The sequence below is a fragment of the Osmia bicornis genome, chromosome 1 (genome assembly GCF_907164935.1).
Source record: "Osmia bicornis bicornis chromosome 1, iOsmBic2.1, whole genome shotgun sequence".
Taxonomy (NCBI): Eukaryota; Metazoa; Arthropoda; class Insecta; order Hymenoptera; family Megachilidae; genus Osmia; species Osmia bicornis.
In genome coordinates, this window is record NC_060216.1 from 12,122,423 (window position 1) to 12,141,359 (window position 18,937).

The 18,937-nt window shown below is 39.3% G+C and overlaps 1 protein-coding gene across 21 annotated transcripts in view; it reads left to right on the forward strand.

Annotated features, from left to right (window-relative positions):
* LOC114876386 (MAP7 domain-containing protein 1-like) overlaps positions 1-12,477 on the forward strand; it is a 129,970-nt gene extending 117,493 nt beyond the window's left edge. For 18 of the 21 annotated variants that reach the window (XM_029187813.2, XM_046286276.1, XM_046286283.1 and 15 more), the window contains 11 exons: positions 190-372; positions 1,991-2,425; positions 3,923-4,102; positions 4,445-4,752; positions 4,847-5,054; positions 5,114-5,235; positions 5,321-5,562; positions 5,657-5,780; positions 5,986-6,314; positions 9,830-10,086; positions 10,257-12,477. In XM_029187813.2, coding sequence (XP_029043646.1) covers positions 190-372; positions 1,991-2,425; positions 3,923-4,102; positions 4,445-4,752; positions 4,847-5,054; positions 5,114-5,235; positions 5,321-5,562; positions 5,657-5,780; positions 5,986-6,314; positions 9,830-10,086; positions 10,257-10,270 — 2,402 coding nt within the window. In that variant the 3' untranslated portion in view covers positions 10,271-12,477. The remainder of the gene's footprint in view (positions 1-189; positions 373-1,990; positions 2,426-3,922; positions 4,103-4,444; positions 4,753-4,846; positions 5,055-5,113; positions 5,236-5,320; positions 5,563-5,656; positions 5,781-5,985; positions 6,315-9,829; positions 10,087-10,256) is intronic. The other 3 variants (XM_029187798.2, XM_029187804.2, XM_029187803.2) reach the window with 3 other exon arrangements.
* Positions 12,478-18,937: the final 6,460 nt, after the last annotated feature.

Sequence of the window (18,937 nt, forward strand, 5' to 3'; positions counted from 1 at the left end):
CGAATCGCACTATATCTAACTTATACTAATAATATTATATTCATTCATGATGCCCTTTCTCGTTATCAATCATATGTAAATTCTATGTTCTTCCCGTTCCTCTGCCATGCCACAAAGAACAAAACGAAAATGAAGAATAAATCAATTGGAAAGTGCCTAATGTTGCAGCGTTCAATGGTTTGTTTGCAGATATGCGAATGTCCTCGTCCATGTACGAGGTGTTCAATTGGAATTCTAGCCCTGATCCTCCCTTAACCCCTGCCAAACATAAGAGAGCCAGCCTCTCTCTGCCTCCTACAACTGACATCTTTGCCATCGATGATAAGTCTGATAGCGACACTAGGCGTCCGATGATTCAGCGGGCTGCCAGTGGTGAGTCCTGAAGTCGAAAACAGCGAAAAAAAGAAAATTAAAAATTAAAGCAAAAAGAACAAAATTGTCTGCAACGGGGAGATCGTTCTGTTGTTCCAGAATGAGCTGTCGATACAAGATCCTTGTCTCTTGTTCATTAGCACATCCGGGATATGTACTTTCTTGCAAGCATGTCACTTTCCATTAGCTTTCATCTTAAATCGTATCTGTACACACTTTGGTTAGTCATGGAACACCGATTGAAAATTAATAACTCCGCTCCTATGCAGTTTTAATGCGTTCGCTGTCAGAGGAGAAGCGGATCGATCGTTGTGCACTGCAACGTTTAAGCACGGAATTTCGCGTGATCGGATATTCAGCGTTTATGGTAGAATTTTTAGCCAGATCTTTACAATTTTTAACTTGAAACAAAATCGGTGTTACACGACGCATACCATTAGTTAGTAATGACTGCATCTGGTGCTATTCGAACTTGTCTATTAACGGTGCTAACATTTTTCTACTTTTCTATGGACTACTAATCGTATTAGATAAAAGTGTTTCTTGTATACTAGAAAGTAATTTGTTAGTCTTCTTCCTCTAATTAGTAGCGTTGTTTGTTAAACGATAGTCTTTCCAAAGAGGAAAGTGATACGAAGAAGCTGAGGTGCCTCAATTATTGAATACAGTTTTTCTATCAATAGAATTGACGAAATAATTTGCATACTACAAGCATTACACTCATAATCATTCATAAACTTCTTACATCACTACATTTTGTATTTACAATTAAGTTTGAATTTTAATCATGCACCAAGAACAAATCATTTCTTTAAAGTGAAATAGCTTTTGATTGCATCAACGATTTCGAATTCGTAACATTTATTGGATCGCTTGATTTTTTCGTAGCATCTTGTTCCGTTAATTTTGCAAATCGTGGATATCGATACGTACGTTTAACAGGAATACTTTGTCCTATCGTTAAATGCATGCATGGGATTTTGACCGCTTCAACGAGCGTCGTTTGCATGCGTCGTTTCGTTTTACAACACCGCTTTCGCAGTCGTGGTAGTTGGTGCACGTACCCAGTTTCGTGCGTTGTTACCCGATTACACTGTTCAACAACTATATAAACTTGTAACATTGAATAAACATTTTCTATAGATTCTTGTGGGGTGAATACGAATGAGCAGAGCTCGTGAAATAATATTGTACGAGGAAGCAATCGGATAACAGTTACCGTTTATAGAAAAACCTATTGAATATTACAAGTTCGAACAGTGTTAGAATTTCTTTGCTATACAATACTGTCAGCATGTACCGAGACACCGTCTAACGATTTCGTTTTTCCTAGAAACGTTATGAAACAACATCGAACAGAACACACACTACACACGCGTTCTAGAATCTTTCGCTTGAACGCACAACAGCATGTAGAATAGCGAGACGTGTCGAACGGGTGAAAGTAGTTGATATAAAGGGAATAAGCTCGATATTTTGTTGTGTTTGTTGCGATGTTCGAGGATATTGTTATGTTACTCGAGGTACGCGCGCCTTGTCTATGTTCTCTCTGTATAGTGCGACCATTTTTTTTGGTGCTCGCTTTTCGCTTCGCTTCTTAAGGGCGAACTCGTTGCAGGTGAAGAGAGCGACGGAACGCCGGGAACACCTGGCTCGGTTTATCTACGAGTGAACAGGAGACGCACCGATCTGATGCCAACGATACCGTCGCCACGCGATGGACCACCAACTTCCGGTCGCAGTTCGAGCGCAAAGGCCTTCACGCGTTCGCCAGGTAGGACTTACTCCATGTCCAGGCTGGACCAACTGGCGCAGCCTAGGAAACGTCCGACAGAACTTAGCACACTGACGGAACAGCAAAGCCAGCCTCTGAGCGCTTCTAGCATGAGTCGCAGCATGTCACATTTAGCTGCGTCCGGGGCCAAGAGCCTCAAACGCTCAGATAACTCTCGTAGCATGGGTACATTGCCGGGGGCGGTTCCAATGCCGAGACCAACCAGGGCCGAGAGACTACGTCGCAAAGCCCGCGAGCATCAGAACCAACAGCAGCAAGGTAAGATCGTTCTTGTGCACTCAACTCGGTGGTGATCCTTTTACTCGATGATGGGCAGATCAATTGCCCGCTCAAGAGTTGACGGGCACACCCGCCTTCTCACCACCATACTTGCCAATCGCTGCTTTTATCGACCACTCTCGTCGACGGTGATCAATTCATACACATACGTATCTAAAGATCTCTGTAAAAAAATATTAAACGCGGATAAGATGGATACTGTCACACGATGAAGTAGTCGGTGTCCTTTTATTGATAGAGGCACATCCATCATTGTCCTCTGCGACACTCTCGCGATCGTGTCCGCTTTATACTAATCTTCGGTATAATCTAAACTTCTTACAGTATAATCAATACCGCACTGGTTCTATGTAACTTGAGTTGGGTGCACATGTGCATGCGTATGAATGGAGAGTAGAGGAGCCATTGTGAATCAATAAGACGGAAAATAAGTTCGTGTTTTTATAAAAAAGAAATTCCGCGAATTCGATGCACGCTTGAATGCTTATTTGTACAGAGACTAACAATTGATTTTCAAAGCGTCTAACGCTTCGTTTTTCTTTAACAATCGTTTTTTTTTTTGTTTTTTAACAATGCGACGAATTGATTAACAAAACGCTCCTACTAAATAAAATGGTCTCAGTTCTCACCGGCTTTTCGGTACCAGAGGTGAAGGTACGCTCTAACGTTCCCGGTAAGCTACACAATTTTTTATACTTATAAATAAATATAAATATATATAAATGTATTTTATCAGTTAATATACACGGACACGTTTTGTGCACGTAATTATTTCTGAGAATGTACAAACGAACCGCAATCGTATTTAGTGTGCAATACATTAATCGCTCCACTTTCGTTCTTCGATTCTTTTCTTTCTTGCTCTTTATATTGTTATAAACATGGTTTACTTTAGTTTATCTTAACGTTTATTTCCAGCCTCTTTCTTTTTCTCGATTATCGTCGATGTACATTACCTTTCACGAACGACACAATCGACACGAATATCATTTTTTACTTTATATTATTATGGTGGCGGTGCTTGTTTTCTGTTTTAATTTCGCTACTTTTGTTTTAATCTACGCCGTCTATAGCCCTAACGAAAGCAAACGGATAAAAAAACAGAGAGCGAGCGAGCGAACGAACGAGCGAGAGAGAGAGAGAGAGAGAAAAAAAGAAAAGAAAGTACGATCGGAGAGTTTGTCGAGATTTATTTTAAAATTGCACCGACGCGATCCGACGCGATAATTCGACGAACGAAATTGTCGCGACGTCGCGTCGCTGAGGTGCGACGCGTGTTCCATGGCAGGCTTACAAGGAAGGCTCGCAAATGGGCTGGCTCGAATTTCGATAAAACTTACTTTATGTTTCATTCGAAATCGCAGCTGGACCGTGTGCAATCCTTGCTTGTTAGTTTTCTTTGGTGTTTAACGCGCGAAGAAAAAATGCACAAAACACGGAAATGAAGAGATGTTCACCTTGGGTGGGTACGCGTAGGCATCCGCAGCGGGGAGGTGACACCGAACAGCCCATCTCGGCCTCACAGCTCCATGAGTCAGCAAAGCGCCAGCAGTGTGGGCAGCAGTAACGTCAATCTGCGTCCTCGCACAGCTGCCCCGCGTCGACCGCGACCTGCTTCTATTGCCGGTACCGGTGTTTCGATCACAGAACGACACAGTGAGCATCAATACTCTTCTTATTAATCGTCTACACGATGTCCATCGTTTGAATGTTGAGAGAGAAAGAGAGAAAGTGTTATCCTCGAAAGAGGAGGCTCCACTTTCGTTTCGATGTCACGTTTGATTGAAATCAACCCCTCTTTCGATTAATTTCACTTTTGATTGGTTCGATTTTTGTTGTATTTTTTTTTCCCCTATTTACACTGTCACTATTATTATTATTATTATTATTATTATTTTTATTATTACTATGTTCTCGAGATTGCACATTTAAATACTCGCGCGCGTCCGTAAAGAGAATTTGCTCGCGCGTATTGTCAGCGAGGAATTGCTATCGCAGATTTGGTGAGCGACACAAAGTTGACGAAGGATTCGAAGCCGCCACTGCCAAAGGTCCACAGCACTCCAAAGAAACCTTCTACACCAAAAGCGACAGAGGCGAGGAGACCGACGGAGAAGTTGGTGAAGAACGCAAAGGCGTCCCCGCGGATAACGCCGAAAGCGACCCCGTTACAGAGCCCGGGCGCCGAGAATGTTCCTCTTATTCGCGAATGCGCCGGCGAGATAATCAAGAACGAAGGCAAAGAGGATGTCAAGTTGGAGGACAAGCAAGAAGAAAAGAAAGATCAAGGCACCGAGAAGACGCAAGTGATTAATCGTTCCATTTGGCTAATTAAATTATTACCACCGACTATACTTTGACCCATGAATTCGTTTCATTCGTTTTCCCCATTAATTGCAGCAGGAAATAAGCGAACACGGTAGGGAAGAAGTGAAGAAGCAAGTCATTATCGAGCAGCCAGTTTCCAAACAGGCGAAGGACGAGACTAACTTGAATCAGGATAGCCAAGAAACACCTAAAGTCACTAAGAAAGAAGATACGAAGAACGAGAAGAAAGAAGCGGAAACAAAATCAGAAAGCAACACGGAAGAACAAGTCGACATGTCAGGTAAGTAGAGGCTAAAGTGTTTGAATGTAAATTCCAGGCTGACGATGGGCGTTTTTTAGCTTCGATGATTGCGAAGATCCGAATTACCACGGAAGAAGAAGCTAAAGCAGCTATAGCGGAACGCAGAAGACTGGCCAGAGAACAGGCTGAAAGGGAAGCGGAACTCGAACGCCAACGACAGGTACGGTTTTATTGAACTTTTTCGTACAGGCAACTTGGAGTATTACCGAAGGAAAAAGGCTTGATAAAGAGATGTTTGTCAACAGGAAGAAGAGGCGCGTTTAGAGGCCGAGAGATTGCGTGCCGAAGAAGAAGAACAGCGACGTTTGGAAGAAGAAACGCTGCGTTTGGCCAACGAGGCACGAGAAGCTGAAGAACAGAGACTGAGATTGGCGATCGAAGAAGCGAAACGTCGCGAAGAAGAGGATAGGAGAAGAAGAGAGGAAGAGGCTCGTCAGAAACAAGAGAAAGAAGAGGCTGATCGAAAGGCAAGAGAAGAAGAAGAAAGGTTGGTGGTTCATTTCTTCGACATTTGATCATTTGTCTTGATCAGTGATCCGCTGAATTGCTTAACCATGAGTGGTTCGATGTTTCTGTTGCAGACAGCGGATCGAAATGGCGGAGCGGCTTAAGAGGGAAGAAGAAGAGCGAATCGCTAGACGTAAACGCGTCGAGGCAATAATGATTAGAACTCGAGGGAAGAATCAGAGCAATACACCTACCAAGGTACTATTTTCAATATCATCGGTACATCTCTTTTAACCCTTTGAGTGTGGAATTTCTCAAACTTAAATTATTATGGAACTTAAAACTTAATCGATATCAAAACTCGTGTCTGTTTGAATTGTTTGAAAATTTGCGAGAAGGAATTTCGTATATCCACCACTACTCAGGGGGCTAATCAAGAGATGGTTTTGTTTTTATTGCGCAGGGAGAAGGTGGTGATGGCGATAAACTGAAAGAAGACAGTCCTAACGATGAAAATAAAACGGCACCGGGTAGCAAAGGTGAAGATGTTATGACGGCCAGTCTGATATCCGAGGCGACCCAGCAATTTATTAGCGGTGAACAACGGGCTCATCATACTGAGAACAATACTACTACGGACATTGTGCATAACGGCACGCATAGTAACGGCATTAATGAAAATAAAATTGTATTGGATAATAATCAGGGTAATGTGGAAGAACTGAACGGTCATCATACGAATCACGGAAACGGTATCAACAGTCAATCGATTACACTGGACAATGCCACCGTGTAAGTATATCAAATTAAAAGTTACAGATTTGTGACGAAACATTTACATTAACATAAGAGTTACATATTTACATCTACCGACCGTCATACCAAACAAAAAAGTCCAACATATAACTGGATTTCTCATCGATTAAAAAAGAAAAACAAAAAAAAAAACAAAAAAAAAAACAAATAAAATAAACAAACAATACTGAAAGATTACACATCGAAGAGCATCTCAAAGAATTGTAAGTTCATTTGTTTTTTAAATCATTCGACAATAATATTATATGAATGAATGCCCGTGCAAGGCTTATAATATCCGCTGAAACTCCTCGAACACAATGTATACTCCCATATTGTAGAAATTTTCATGAAGTTTTTGATGATATTTATTTTTTTCCTCCTCGAAGCGCTTTTTCACCATAGAGTAAGGAAATATTTTTCCAGATACGAAAATCGTTCTTCTTATTCACCCAGTCCTATTATCAAGCATTTTAGAAACGTTATTTCTACGAAATCAATATTTTATCTAGAGTTTTGTGTGAATACGATACGTAAATATATAATATACATATACATTCGACGCTAGGTATTATATTTATCAGTGTGCAATTATAATTACTTTTGGAAACAAGTTACGGCTAAATAATGTAATTAGTATAATATAAATAATTGCACAACACTAGCCATTATGTACGAAAAAAAAAAAGAAAGAAAAATTGACTGACTTTTTAGTGCCGTTCACACAAATATGTATGAACATATTTGTCGCATAATAAAAGAAAAATTTAAAAAACACGAAATGCAGTTCAGTACTCTAGAGATCAAAAGACAAAAACAAAAAATAAAAGTTAAATTTCAATCAAAATATGCACCACGCAATGTTCGACTGTAATGCCAGAAACATAATGTAAAAGGAAAAAAGATAAGCAATATGCTTATACGTATATTACTCTGTATTTTGAATGATTCAGGGTAATGCTCTAGTCATTTGTATAATGAAGGTTATTTATAGATTCACAGTGAATTGATAGAAACGCACATGCAATGTGAATTATAAATAACTGCCTGTGAAATTGTAGTTAATTAGTTTGTTTTCAAATGATCGTCTATGATAATTGCTTTTTACCTTCATTAAACTTGCGCCTGTATTGTTAACTACGATATTAGTATAGTTATTTTACATCATAGTTTTTCAAACAGAGTAAAGAAAAGAACATTGAATGCAATGACTAGAGTGCGAGTATTGTTTTCCAAATGAATATAAAATCTAGCAGGATTGGAGTATGTGCCACATTAAATATACACACAGTAAGCGCAATGTATCATTTTGACAGACACAGTTTAAAAAGAATGATTCGGTACAGTAACGTGTACAATAACGTTTAATTGCTAAATAAAAACCCTCACGAATTAAGAATCGTGGGATGCGAACAACTATAATCTTGTACGTTTATTCTGAAATATGAAAGCACGTGGTATATTGAGAATTTATTATAGTTAATATGTATATAATGAATTTTGTTATTTGAGATGTTTTTTTGTGGTATTCGTATGATAACAAAAGATCAATTTTGAAATAAATACAAAATATGTACGCTATATGTACACTATACATAGTCGTTTGAATAACAATATCAATTGTGCTTTCTTGAGATTTGTATCAGAGGCGACTGCTTATCCAATTTTTATTCAGCTCGATAGAAATTGCTTTATATTAATATCATTATGATACAAATGATTTTACATATATTGTACATTGCAAAAGTAGTCAGAGCAATGGTTGACAGATATGGAAGATGAACTTTACGGCAATTATTTATCGTTATTAAAAGATACACCTAATCGCACGACTATACCAGCAACTAACAAAAATTAATTACATTGAATATTATGATATATATATATAGATATATCATCGGTAATACGAGAGGTACGAAGAATGTATATTGTATTGTCTATTATACTTATATATATATATATATATACATATATATTTTATAATTTATATTTAATCATGTACTAGTTAAAAATATAATATTTTTAGGTAGACGTTTAAAAGAAATACGAAAGAAACAAAAAAAAAAGATATAAGAAATTTAACTTATTATTGTACCGTCGATTCTTTTTAGTAAATATGTTAATGGCATAAAACGTGTAATGTTATACGAAGCATGGAAATGTTAAACGACTAACAGAGCTATAGCGTTAAAAACCAACTAATAATGAATAATAAATTCAGTGTACATAATGTAAAGAAAGATAAATAGCATAAATTGAATGACTCATCTAAAAAAATATTTTCGTTGTAATTTCATCACACAAGCTCATCAAAGATACTATGTTTTCATTATTATGTTAGAAACATTTCCACATTTTTTTTTTCTTTTTTTTTTTAATCTAAGAAAATACAACAGGTCATCTTTGATGAGCTATTACTTTATCTTTATCCTCCAATTAGTTACCATTCAAGCTGACCATCCACGCCTTAAGTATAATTAGTATTTATACTAAAGAGTTTTCTTATCAATTCTTATTGTCACCAAATTGCATGTTGTGGATTAATATATTGTATCCATATGGTGTGGCTTGTGAATTTTCTTTGCTCTACTTTGTACACTTTCTTTATGTTTGTGTTGTGTATCATCCAGCAGTACGTGTCAACTTACTGTCTACTTTTGCTATGTACTTATCAACCTTCACACGTATCATTTTTAAACGTTATTCTTTCGTTGTACGACAAATGTGTTGTATGTCACACGATTCATCGTTCCACTAGTTCCTATAGGAAACCGATGTCGAACCGAGGCATGAATAATTTCTTGTCTATAAAATAAGAGAAATCCAGACAGTGATATCAGGCGAATATAACTAAATCTTTGTAATCAGATTTACGAACCTGCTGTATGGTAGTATCTTGTATATACATTATTCGTTACACCTATCTATAATTTTTATCGAGAGAAGAAATTTTGTTGCGTCTCAATTGTGTTTTGTACACAGAGTGACAGGAAAACGAGTAGCTACACTTTTATAATAGATAACACTCATTTTCCAGTATTCCAATTTCCTGTCGCCCTGTGTATACGATTTCCGTTGTGCTATAGAATTTTCTATAAGTTCACCAAGCATATACGAATGCTTTTTATAGCTGCTTAACAGTAACAAAGTAGCTGCCTTTCAGAATATCATTAGTCAGCAATAGAGCGCTGATGCAGAGATAAGCATTACTAGGAACAATACTTGGAAGAATTAAGTATAAAGTATATAGTTGTTCATTCTTTATTTTCTTTGTTACGTATTAAAAAATATAGTCTCTTTAGATACTCTACTATTAAATTTCTAAATGAAACGATACAACAAACTATCGTACTATCGTGTACATATTAATTTTAGCAAGTTATTAATCTTCTACGATTGGCTTGAACGATTTAGCAATTGTAATTTCGAATACGCTGAGGCAAGTAGTATTATTAGTGTAATTCGCCTATTATTTTTTAGTGTCTGTATGTTTCCTTTCGCTGATTTTGTAGCAAACAAAACAACGTGACCAACAACCTGTTAGACCTAACGGAATTCGACTCTCTCAGTAATAGCAGTAGTGGTCCAATACTTCAACTGACATCAAATATGGAGAACGAAGACACCCTCAACTCGAACCTAAATCCAGCAGCTATACCTTTCACCCCAATGGCGAACACGTACATGCCTACTGCTGCTAATGCCAATGTTAATCCGTTCCAGGATTCTTTTATCAACAACAAACCACAAGATAATAGTCAAGTACCAGGTATGTGTAAGTGTTAATTAACCCTCGAACGGGGGTGGCTGGATCAATGGTGAACTAAGTTATAAAAGATCCAGCGCCGCTATCCGGGGGTTAATATTTTTGTTGTACTGGCACACCGTAATAATTAATCATTGTGTACGATATGTAACATCAATGTTCTTCATCTGCAGATCTTTTATCATAATCCGCGTGTTAAACAATTCTGGTGAAAGGAAGAAGAACGATCGGAAGTTGAGAATATCGTTGTTGCTTTGCAACGAGCAATAGGGGTACATAATAAATGACGTCATTGATGAGATAATGTAAATAAGCGCTATATCGATGTGTAGAAAATGAAAGGAAACGAAAAAAGTGGAGATCTATAAGTAGAGAATGGGGGTACTACGTCAGACAAACAAACAGACAAAAAAAAAAAAATAAGAAAACGAAAAAGACTACCTTTTCCTTGAACGTTGTCACGAGAAATGTAAAATAATATATAATGTTAATTAATAATATTACGAAACCAGCAGATAGGCAACTCAGTCCGTTATAGTATGCTATTTAGATAATATAAATCGAATCTTTTTAGAGAACCTTTGAAGGGAATTAGACCTAACATATTGATTTGAAAGTATAATAATACGCGGATATATACATATTTTATTGTATCAAATTTTATTCAATTAATTTTACACGTTCTTTTGTTTCCCTGCCTGTACTGTTAAACAGTTTATGTTCAGAAATTTGACTATGTAGAATCCGACAGGAAAAAAGAAATTGATATATTCGCAGTTTTATATAACGTGTCGTGAACGAATGTGTAAAACGGCTTGACGCAAATATAGCACAAGATTATGCATTGGTTGAAAATTTCTTACAGAACTACATGTATCTGCCAAAATGACGTAGGAGGTAAGCTCCAATGATTGTTCTTATATAAGAGATAGTATAATATTACCTTATAGAATTCGAGTATAGAAAAATGAATCTATGTATAATCATATCTAGTAAGATCGTTTGCAGATATGATGTAAAAAACGAAAAAAGAAAAAAAAAGAAACACATTTCTTCCATAATACATTTTGGGGCGTGCGCTCACTAGTCAAGCAATTTTACTGTTTTTCTTTTTTTGTAATATTCTCTTTTTCTCCTTTTGTTTCTTTCTTTTTTTTTTTTTATAGAAAACTCACCTAATATTGGTACTCTAGGTATCCACTAGATTTCATTACCGTTATATTTTCGCGGATCTAACATAAATTTTCTAGCTGTGATGATGAAGACGTTGACGATGACGGTGATTTGCTTTGTGAAATAGCCACTGCATACGTTTACGGAATATAAGAGAACGATAGCTACCCGTTACTTTATTTTTTAAATAATCTTTTGCTAGCCGTGATAGATGATCGTGAAAGTGTAGTCGACACGTTTCAATCTGCTACAGTTAGCGTAATAATAATGGAGGATCTAGCGAAGTGGTCAGTCTCGGCAGAGATATTTTATGAGAAATCGAATGGGAAAAATTAGATGGTCACGTTGCGTTATCCAGTGGTGGCTATTCATTATAGTGGTATCATATTAGTATACAGATTAGGAAACGATTATTCTAAAGCCTGATGTTATTCAGCAAACAAAACATTGTAATTGGGTGTCTATGACATGAGTTATTTGTTACTGTTGTGGCATACTATTGTAAAATGGATAATCATTAGCATGCTTTGTGTTGAAAACACCTGCACGAGCGTTGATGCGCGACACAATTGACTCGTATGGTCTATCGTACGAAAGATAATAGAGTGATCCGATTATCCCGTAAGTCTTCAAAATAGCAGAAATAAAAAAGGAATCATCCATGTGTCTGAATGGATATATCATTAATCGGTAGGGATATTTTACACTTGTTTGTTTCTCTTTTAATCTTCTTTTTGTTGCGTTTCGTGCTACACGGGATATTACGAATTCCCCCGACTGTTATCTGCATATATACGAAAAAGAAAAGAATTTTAATGCTGCACGCTTGCTGTCGGTTTCCTTTTACCCGTATACATTCATTTTAAATCTAAGGTCTTCGAGCACACGTGTACGTATATGCCGCGAAAGTTTTCCTTTGCTCCTTTTATATCGAAAAACCGATTTCGAACGACTAATATTTTAACGATGAACGAACATGTATTTTTATCGAACACTGTAGCACATACTGCTGTACAGAAGCATACGATCCTAAGACATCTTTAATTGCCTAATAAAGCTTCTTCGAGCGCGTAGTATACGATACCGTGTAAAAGGGAATATCAAATGAATATTAACGCAATTATAACTCGACACATCACGAGGATTATATTATTTTTAATTAATAAAGAAAAAGAAAAGTACGGCGTTGTTTTCCCGCGACAGAAGTATGCAATGACTATATATGGAGTTTATTTATTCAAACTATTCTATTCGGTCTAACTAAAACCTACTCTATAAGGACATGTAATAATAATAACTATAATAATAATAACAATGATAATAATAATAATCTCAAATACATACGAAAGAATGTTTCTAAACATAAAAATACTGAGAATGCTAAATATCATCAGTCATGTCTAAAAATACTTCGTATTGTATAAATGCTTGTATGTAATAAATACTTAATATTGAAAATAAAAAAAGGAAAGATGCTATTTAATAAACCCCCTAAGAATACTTTGGTCCCTTTCGATCTTCAGAACCTAGAGATAATAAAAGCAATTTTTCCTCTTCGTTAACTTTCAAAATTATTCATTCTTTGAGATTTATTTATTTATACAAGCTAAACCTGTTTCGAAAACGTTATTTTAAAAAGTGGCGTTGACGTTATATCATATTGGGGCGTTAGGGACCCCGAAGTACCGTTGACGCTCCGCATACCGACGTTATGGCATTCGGGATGTCAGGGACCCCGATGCATCGGAGGCGTTCTTTGTATACCGATATTATGGCATCCAAGGTGTCAGGGACCCCAAAGCGCCTGTAACTGCATACCGACATTACGGCATCCGGTGTTTCGGAGACCCCAAAGCGCCTAAAACTGTATACCGACATTACGGCATCTGGGGTGTCAAGGACCCCAAGGCGCCTGAAACTGCATACCGACATTACAGCATCCGGGGTGTCAAGGACCCCAAAGCGCCTGAAACTGCATACCGACATTACAGCATCCGGGGTGTCGCGGACCCCGATGATATTTGGACATGTTAGGGACCCCACATTACGGTACCCCTGGTGTCAAAGACCCCAAAGCGCCTTAAACTGCATACCGACATTAAGGCAACCAGGGTGTCAAGGACCCCAAGGCGCCTGTAACTGCATACCGACATTATGGCACCCGGGGTGTCAAGGATCCCGGAACGAAGTGAAGCAAATCAGCATCTTTGCAAAAGATGCTGGTTATCGTATATAATTCCATTTATCTGTTCATGTACATACACCGTAAACAAATGTTTATATCATTTTTCTCGTTTCGCAATACTTTGCGTGGTACCCTGTACGCGGGGGAGGAACGGAATCATTCACGGGCTTCGTAATCCAGTGCTGCGCCGGTGTAAATTAATTAATAAAACGACGTAATGCCACGAGATTCCCTTTGTGCCGGTGTTATTACGGTCGAAAAGACGAAAAGGATCGTCAGGTTGGGGAAAAGAGGGAATTTAGATACGCGCGCGTTTTCCAGTGGATGCATAATTCCGGAAAATTAAACCGCAGCACGAGATTACACCGAAAACTTTCCGCCTTCTTCCCACCGTAATTTTTGGCCAACGACTTAGTTTCCATGTTTCCTGCCACCCTTAACACGACTAGGCGGGAAACATTTAACAAAAAGTTCTTTCTTTACTATCCACCTTTTTCACCGAGAACAGGTGAACCTTTTGCCTTACAAGAATGCTATACCAATGTGTACAATTACTAATTTATTGCTAAAATTCTAATTAAATTAAATGTTCATTTATAGATACCTGGAAGTCGCCTGGATATGCATTTACTTCGAAGAAGAAGCATTTTCGCGCATTACCGAGTCCCAATAATTGTCTACCTAACGACAGTTAATATTCTTCTCCCTAATTTATCTCGGAAGCCCGGGAGCGTTCCGTTTTCGAGAAGAGCATGCTGGTATTCCAACGGAAGCTTTCGCAGTCGGGGGTGTAATCCAACAGTCTTGGGCTCGCACATTCGCGTGGCAGCGAGGGCGGAGGTGTAATTTGCGGCTTGTAATACCGTGCCCGTCGTTTGTAACCTGTTCGGGGATACGCAAGTACGGTTAAAGGGAGGACGAAGAGAAGGGTAACGAAAAGGAAGTTGGAAGGAGGAAACCGACGTAACCGCATCGTCTCATCGAGGGGATGTTTTCCACATCCGAAACGAGCAAAACTACCCCTCGTACACTCTTCGTCTCTCTGCCGTCAGAAAATACATCGCTCTATTTACTTCGGCTTTCGTTACACTTTTCGACCGAACATCTTCGCGTCGTTGAATCATTAATTTTCAGCAGTCGGAAATATATTATTTTCAAGTAGCTAATGAAAAAAAATGTTGCGCTTAGTAGGATTTATCCGCCCTGCTCGTATACTTTCATTTACGTTCAATAATTTCACGAAAAGAAAAGGAAAAAAAAAAAGGAAACAAATGGAACAGTGTCACGCGAGGCAATTTCGCTTTTCTCCGTTCAGGAGCGCAATTTCTATGTAAATAATTTTATCAAACCGTTTCTCTGTGTTTCGGTAAAGATAAAGGATAAATAAGGGGAAAAAATGGAGGCAGGTCTGAACGAAAAAGGAGCCGAGACCGAAACGACGAAGGATTCAAATGAAATTCCGTATTTCGTTTTACGGGGATGCTCGATTTAGCGAGCGGTTGAATGGCGATGAGATCGTACCAGGGATGAAAAGGATGCAACCTGCGTGGGGGATGCATTCATTTTGCACGGGTCATAAGACTTTCCTGCGATCTCAGAGAGGCCCCGAGACTCTTCTGCCGAGGTTACTGCACTTCAGGGAGGAGTTATTCTGCTCATCGACCACCAGGAATTCTCGCTGAACACTTCTTCGCAAATTCTCGAGGAAACGTAAGGCAGGGTGAAAGGTTTCGTTGCTATAACTTGAAATACTGATGGAAACGAGTTTGCATGCAACGAGTCTTAGGGGTTGATCGTTGCGTGCCTACAACTTCCTCCCGGCCATAAATAATTTCGTTCATCTCCTCTTTCAATTCGACGTTCCAATTGCGAGCAAGAATCTCTTGTTAAATAGAAACGAGTATTTTCCTGAATATCCAACGGATACTTCCCTCAGGGTTCTTTTACGAAAAATAAAAAAAAATGAAACTAGCTGATAGCATAAGTGAAACGTATCAAAGGATACGAGTAATCTAATGTACGGAAAGTAAAGGTGCCAGGAAAGTTTCCCGATTACGCGTGGATTCGCTCGTTTAATTATCCTTTCGAACAACGCGTTGGTTGGCAAAACATTAATTGTTCGGTTGATTGGAATGTCTAACGAACCTCGTCGAGCCTCCTCTCTCTGCACGAGCGAGTCAAAACTTTTTAATGGATCCGCATTCCATTTTCCATTCTCCTCTGTTCCTTTCTTTTTTCACATTTCCATCAAGCTAATAACGAGTCGCGATGTAGCTAACTCTGTCTCTTGGTTCCAGGAAACGGAGCTATTACGAAGAGGTACATATATACCAGTCGCACCGTGATACAAACGATTCGCAGCTTGCTATCGATCGCGGTTAAATAAACGATGAAATAAAGAATAAGCGGTACCGATTCGATTCAACCCTCCCGGAGAGAATGTTTGAATGCACGAATTTTCTGGACAAATTAATCTCCGCCACCTTCGTGCGACGAGTGAAACTCGAGGTTTACGTTGCATCGATTGTCTCGATCCGTCGGATATCCGGACAATTCGGATAACACGATATCGTGGCCGCGCAGAATCGAGGAACTTAGTTGTATTGGATCGAAGCCAATGCTGGCTGCTGGCGATTGACAATTGGCGGTGTGGGCATGATTTCCGATGAGCAATGGCCGGGAGAGAACAATGACGCGGAAGAGCGAGATATTAAAGGGGAAATATGAAGAGCGTACCGATTTATGTACCTTCTGCAAACGAGACGACTACGGCGTTTTTCGCGTTCGCTGTTTTATCCTCGGGGAAAAAAACTTTTCAAATAAAACCGTTCCGGATGAGAACGTAAACGGTACTGCTAGGGTAGTTGAGAAATGGTAAAGGGGTAGTGTTTTTTGTTTGGACGAAGAAATCGTGATAAGAGGTAAGTAAGGCATCGCGAGTAAATGCTTATGAATATAAAATGAAAATTTCAGTCTTTCTTTTCTTCCAAATAACGACCAATCACGAGCAGGGTACCCGAAGGTCAATCGCAAAGGGTGATCGGCGAATTGTAACGGATGTAAAGCGGAAATGCTAATATCGAGAACGTCGAAGTCCCTTTAACGTTCGAATAACAGAGGTTACGCGTTTGCGCCTGAGCCAATCCAGTGTACCATCGGCTGACAATTGGCGGCGTGGCAATGATTTCCGATGAGCAGCCCGAGAGAAACGGGGGTATGGGTTCTGGTAAGGGCGCGGGGGTCGGCCAGGAAATTCGAGAGGGATGAAACGTCGAGGGACTGATAGGGGAACAAGGAGACGCGTCTAAACGTACGAAAGAGAACGAGAGAAAGGGACGAATATATTCGTTCGTTCGGCATTTGTGGTTAGCCGCGCACGGATTGCACCCGATTTCCCTCTTTCTACCCAATAATTTCGCAAACGGCCATTCAACCCTCGTTTGTCTCACTCCCCGCGATTTTCCCACCCCCCCTTCGCTCTTCGTTCGCTCTGTTCAAGCGCGATGTTCGCGCCGTTATTCCATCAGGGGGATGAGAAAAATTCTCCGAAGAAGGTGGAAATTTTTGTCCCGCTTGTGTTTGCAACGTGTCGCGTCGGTTGAAATCACGGATAAAAACAGCGCCAACAGATATACTCTATGAATGGTTCGTAAAAAATTGTTCAATCAACGCGGCACGTCGGGATTAATCAAGCGTTATTCGCGGGAACGCTTTCGTCGATAAAACTGAAATATTCGCTGGCGCACGAGCAACGAATCATCTTTCGTGTTTACAATACGCGATTCAATTAATCCCGCAACACGCGTCCATCTTTCCAGGATGGCGAGTGAAAAGAGGAGCGAAATCGCATTCATCCCGGGGAATGGTTAAATTATATGGTTTCACGTTTCCATTTGAACCGTAACGTCGTGCCGGATGATTCGTTTTATATTCGCAAATACGTCTCGAAAAATAGCGTGGAAATTGAATGTACACACGGTCGAATCGCGTATAAAGTCGTTTAGAATTCATAGAAGGAACGATAGAACCGAAGTCACGAAAGAGAAACGAGGAACATTTTAAACGTTTCCACTGATTTTTCAAGTGACAATAGATCGTCTGAACGGAAGTCGAACGAATCCCTTGAAATCTTTCAACCCCTATATATTCAATTTTTCCAATTCGACGAGCTTTCGAGATAAATCCATTTACCCTCTAAAATGGGTCACCCTGTGTGTAAAACTCACCGGGACAACTCGTGAGTTACGCTCGCGTAATTACACGTCTAAATCTTTTTTTCCTCTCTCTCTCCGTCGGCCTTTGTGAAACACGACGATAAAGCTTACTTCGAGCAGCGGTTTCGAATTAAAAAGCGAGCTACTGGTTGCTGGGCTTGTCTTTAAATTACATTTTTTGCATTTTTATCGTGACCGACATTAGGGCTTGAAATAGCATCTCTCGGAATGATAAATTCCATATTCACCGGCTGTTGAACGTTCATTTACATCGAGATAAAAGGGGATTGGCAATTAAGCTCGACGTCGTAACGAAGAATACGATGAAACGGAAAATAATAGACTCGCTGTTGTTGCTCGATTGCCAGACTTTCCGGGGGATGGAAACGGGAAAAGAGGGGAAAAAGAATTTACACGAATCTAAGGAACGAGTAACGAGGCATCGATTGGAGGAACAGTCGTAAATTCAAATGCACGCCGCTCAAATCCAGTGCTAGAGGCATCGGAATAAATTCGAACAAAATGGAGAGCCGCGAAGTGCAAGGGGCTAAGGAGGAAGCAAACGACGGTTCGTAGAAAGTTTCTCGAAGGGAAAGTTAGTTTCTCACGATTAGAGTTTTAACCCCCTTCCCAGTACCACTACTTTCGCTTCCGGTAGCTCTAAACCGCCTCGAGGATCTAGAGATAGAGATGCTCGGTCTGGCCGAATGAAATTTTAATTTTTGATAAGGCGCTCCGTTCCAAACTCACCCCCTTACCCACTCGACGTCTCGATCTTTCTCCTTTCTTTTTTTCTATCCCTTATCTTCCACCCTTTTCTGATCTTGCGAGGTTAACGCCGGTTTAGAGGTATTAAATATCACTGAAAGAGCCGTATAAAGGTTTGGGGATACGGACGACCCTTTTCAATGTTTAAACCTACGTCTACGTAGCAAGTAAGCATCGGGTTTCACAGAAGAAAACGTGCATCCTTACGAAACGGCGAACAAATGAGAACGTAAAGCACGAATGCGCCTCCAAGTTATGCAAAGTTTGCGTAGGAATTAATTGCCAAAACTATGCGAAGATAAAGTGCATTTAATTAAAGGAATAATCAATAATCCCCAGAGCGACTCGTGCTTTTAATGAACAAACTTTACGGAGTGTGCCCCGAAGATGCACGAACTTTCAAGATTTGCATAACATTTTCAGAAATTACCAACTATTCGCTCAGCCTATTAGTTGTATCAACGATTTTTCTTTGATATCCTACTTTCGACGCGAGCTCTTTCGAAATTATTCC